This window comes from Cyprinodon variegatus, unplaced genomic scaffold (genome assembly GCF_000732505.1).
Source record: "Cyprinodon variegatus isolate N-32 unplaced genomic scaffold, C_variegatus-1.0 Scaffold691, whole genome shotgun sequence".
In the NCBI taxonomy this organism is placed as follows: domain Eukaryota; kingdom Metazoa; phylum Chordata; class Actinopteri; order Cyprinodontiformes; family Cyprinodontidae; genus Cyprinodon; species Cyprinodon variegatus.
This window is the reverse complement of record NW_015151144.1, coordinates 542,334-545,329: the sequence shown is the minus strand read 5'-3', so window position 1 is coordinate 545,329 and position 2,996 is coordinate 542,334. Positions and strand designations below refer to the sequence as shown.

Below are 2,996 nucleotides of genomic sequence, written 5' to 3'. Positions count from 1 at the left end.
AATGTTAAAACATATATTTTCCAAGCTAATTCATAGAAAAATGTCTCATAAAACATATTTCTGGTTCTTTTACTCTCATTCTTTTCCATCTTATAAAAAACGCTAAAGCTATTGATACCGGTATATATTATAGTAAATTATTTAGCTCTTTATATACATTTTAGCTACTATTAAGAGCCACTGGAGAGGGTCCAAAGAGCCATATGTGGCTCTGGAGCCGCAGGTTGCAGACCCCTGTTCTAGACACTTGTCCCCCCCCCACCCCCAACATGCAAAAATTATATACATATCTGTAGGTTTTAATGTATTTCTCTTTCTTTTATAAGCTATGCTCTAATGTAAATCAATTGCTTTTAAAACAAAAAATACCAAATAAAAAAGTCATCTAGCAAAATCTTGCTAAATTGCTGGTTTGTTTAAGTGGAGATGTATGAAAAAATGGGAAAGTAGAACTACACACTACGAGGAGCAACATTGCACAATGTTACAAATCAATAATGAATATATTACATATTGAATACAGAATATATTGAATAAAAGTGATACACAGATTAAATAAACTAAATAATAACTAATTAAAAATAAAAAAATCCTAGAGATTATAAATACAAAAAAGTTTTTTTCATTTATAAAATATAGAATGTGTAGTTGCAATACAATTATCCTCATTTGCAGAAGTTTGAAGAATCATTTGGTAAGGAAATGCACTTAACTGATAAAAAGAAATGTATTTTGCTTGATGTTGTTTTTATTATTATTATTATTTTAGGTGAGCGGTAATAGTTTTAAAAAAATTTGAGAAAAGGTTGTGATTTATTTTTACGGTCATCTATGATAGTTAAAAAATAAAAAATAACAGACACTAATCGGATTGACCTTCATGTGTAGAAAAAGAGCCATGGTGGAGTTTTTTCTTTCAAAAAAGGGGACAAAATTCTTGTATTGCACAGCCTACTGTTTTAAACCATAAGAACGGTTTTGGTTTTTAAACCTTTTTCATAAAAATACATGAGACCAGACATTTCTGACATAATTAGTTGTTTTAATAGTTTAGATAATTTTTTCTTCCTAAAAACACAATTTTCCTCACCAAATATCTGCGTTACAATTTGTCAAGGAGTTTCTTCTGCTCAAACTCTTGCTGTAAAAAAGTAAAAACATAAAAAGGAAAACATTAATAATGAAAAAAAAAGTGAAATTAATTAACCTCTCATATAGAACCTGTGCAAACTGTAAAATTATGAACAACAGATTACAGTTACATTTCTAAACAGTGAAATATGAAAAAAAAAAAAACAAGATTGAAAGATATATTTTGCTGTTTTTATCATTAGTTTTTTTTTCTATACTACTATTGTTGGAGCCTTAAGCATAAAGAGATTCTCCTGTAAGAATGAATGCTTCTCTTAGATAAATGTGCAGGAAGCTGAGGTTTTTGTACAGCTGCTGAACTGACTTCAGTCACTGTGCCCTTCGAGCACAATAATAAACAGCAGAATCTTCTGTTCTCAGGCTGTTCATCTGTAGATACACCTGCTGTTTGCTGTTGTCTCTGGAGATGGTGAACCTGCCTTGGACTGACTGAGAATAATAGGTGCTACCACCAGAATAGATCTCAGCAAGCCATTCCAGTCCCTTCCCAGGAGCCTGTCTGATCCAATGCATTTCGTAGCTGCTGAATGTGAATCCAGAGGCTGTACAGGTCAGTTTGTGAGACTCTCCTGGTCTTTTAACCACTGGTTCAGATTCTCTCAGAGTCTGACAGTAAATGCCTGTAAAGCAAAGTAATAAATATTTATATTTTCAGATAACTGATTCACAAAGAAAGATATAAATTCTATCACCCCTTTCTTACCCGTAAAGCAGATCATAGAAAACAGCAGTCCAGATCTGTAGTCCATTGTGTTTCAGTGTGATTTCTGCTCTCTGACTGATTGTCACATTCACACAAATAAGAAATCAATTATAAAGTTTTGCATTGACTCCACCTTTCAGGGAGGAGTTCAAACTCAGGCTTATGAGGCAAGCACAGCTCATACAGTTTTGTTTCATAGTGGTATTTTTCATAGTTTTATGAAAGGCAGCGATTTCAGATCATAGTTTTTTTTGGTAATCATAGTAATTTCAGTTTTAGTCAAACTAATAAGAAGCCTCATCACTGGCCCCACCACTTCCCAGCTCCTCCACTCTGCATTATCCATCACATCCAAGGGAAAACCTCCAACTCCTGGCAAACAAAAAACACTTTGTCTCCTCCAGGAACCTGCACCTCCAGCAACTCTTAAGCACCCCCCACAGACTAAACCAAGCAGTACGCTACAGCAGGTTCTTGGACCCCTGATATGGAGTTTACACTTAGAACATAAACTAAGTCCAGCGCCATACCAGGGTCCTGGATGTTTAAAGCTGTTTAGGTCTGTTCTCTGCCTCAAGGGGCTCACAGAGCTAGGCCTTTAACCCCTTATGCCTATCCAAGCCACAAAATTCTAGCTCCCTCACAGCCTCCTGGGGAGCCTGGGAAAAAGCCAGATTTCTTGCCCATCAGGGGCTCAATCTGAGCGAATAGGAGGATGAGAGAGCCCCCATTAAACCAACCTATAGAAATAAGCATCTACAAGGGGAAATTCACCCATAAACATCCAAACTTATACACCCTGAGCTGGGCTAAAATGGTTCCAGCTCTGTGGGAGGCAGGATTTTTTGGCCACAAATTTACCCACTTTCATGACCCTGGTACGGCGTTGACACTTAGAAAAAATTCAGACTTATGGGACCCTGGTACAGAGCTGATAGTTTATTGAAGAATGGTAATACTAATAGTAACAATAAATACCAATAATAATACTATAAAGTATAATTAATGTTATTATTATTATTGTTAGCATTATTGTTATTACTACTACTATTATTATTATCATTATTATTATGATTGTGTCATGATTGGTTTAATGAACGAAAACCCACATGCAGAACACTAACGGAGACAGAGGAAAGTT

At 35.2% G+C, this 2,996-nt stretch overlaps 1 gene segment (V, D, J or C); it reads right to left on the bottom strand.

Moving 5' to 3' along the window:
* Positions 1-1,461: 1,461 nt before the first annotated feature.
* LOC107097391 lies at positions 1,462-1,917 on the bottom strand. The segment is given in 2 exon segments: positions 1,462-1,772; positions 1,856-1,917. Coding segments are annotated over 2 exon segments (357 nt in total).
* Positions 1,918-2,996: the final 1,079 nt, after the last annotated feature.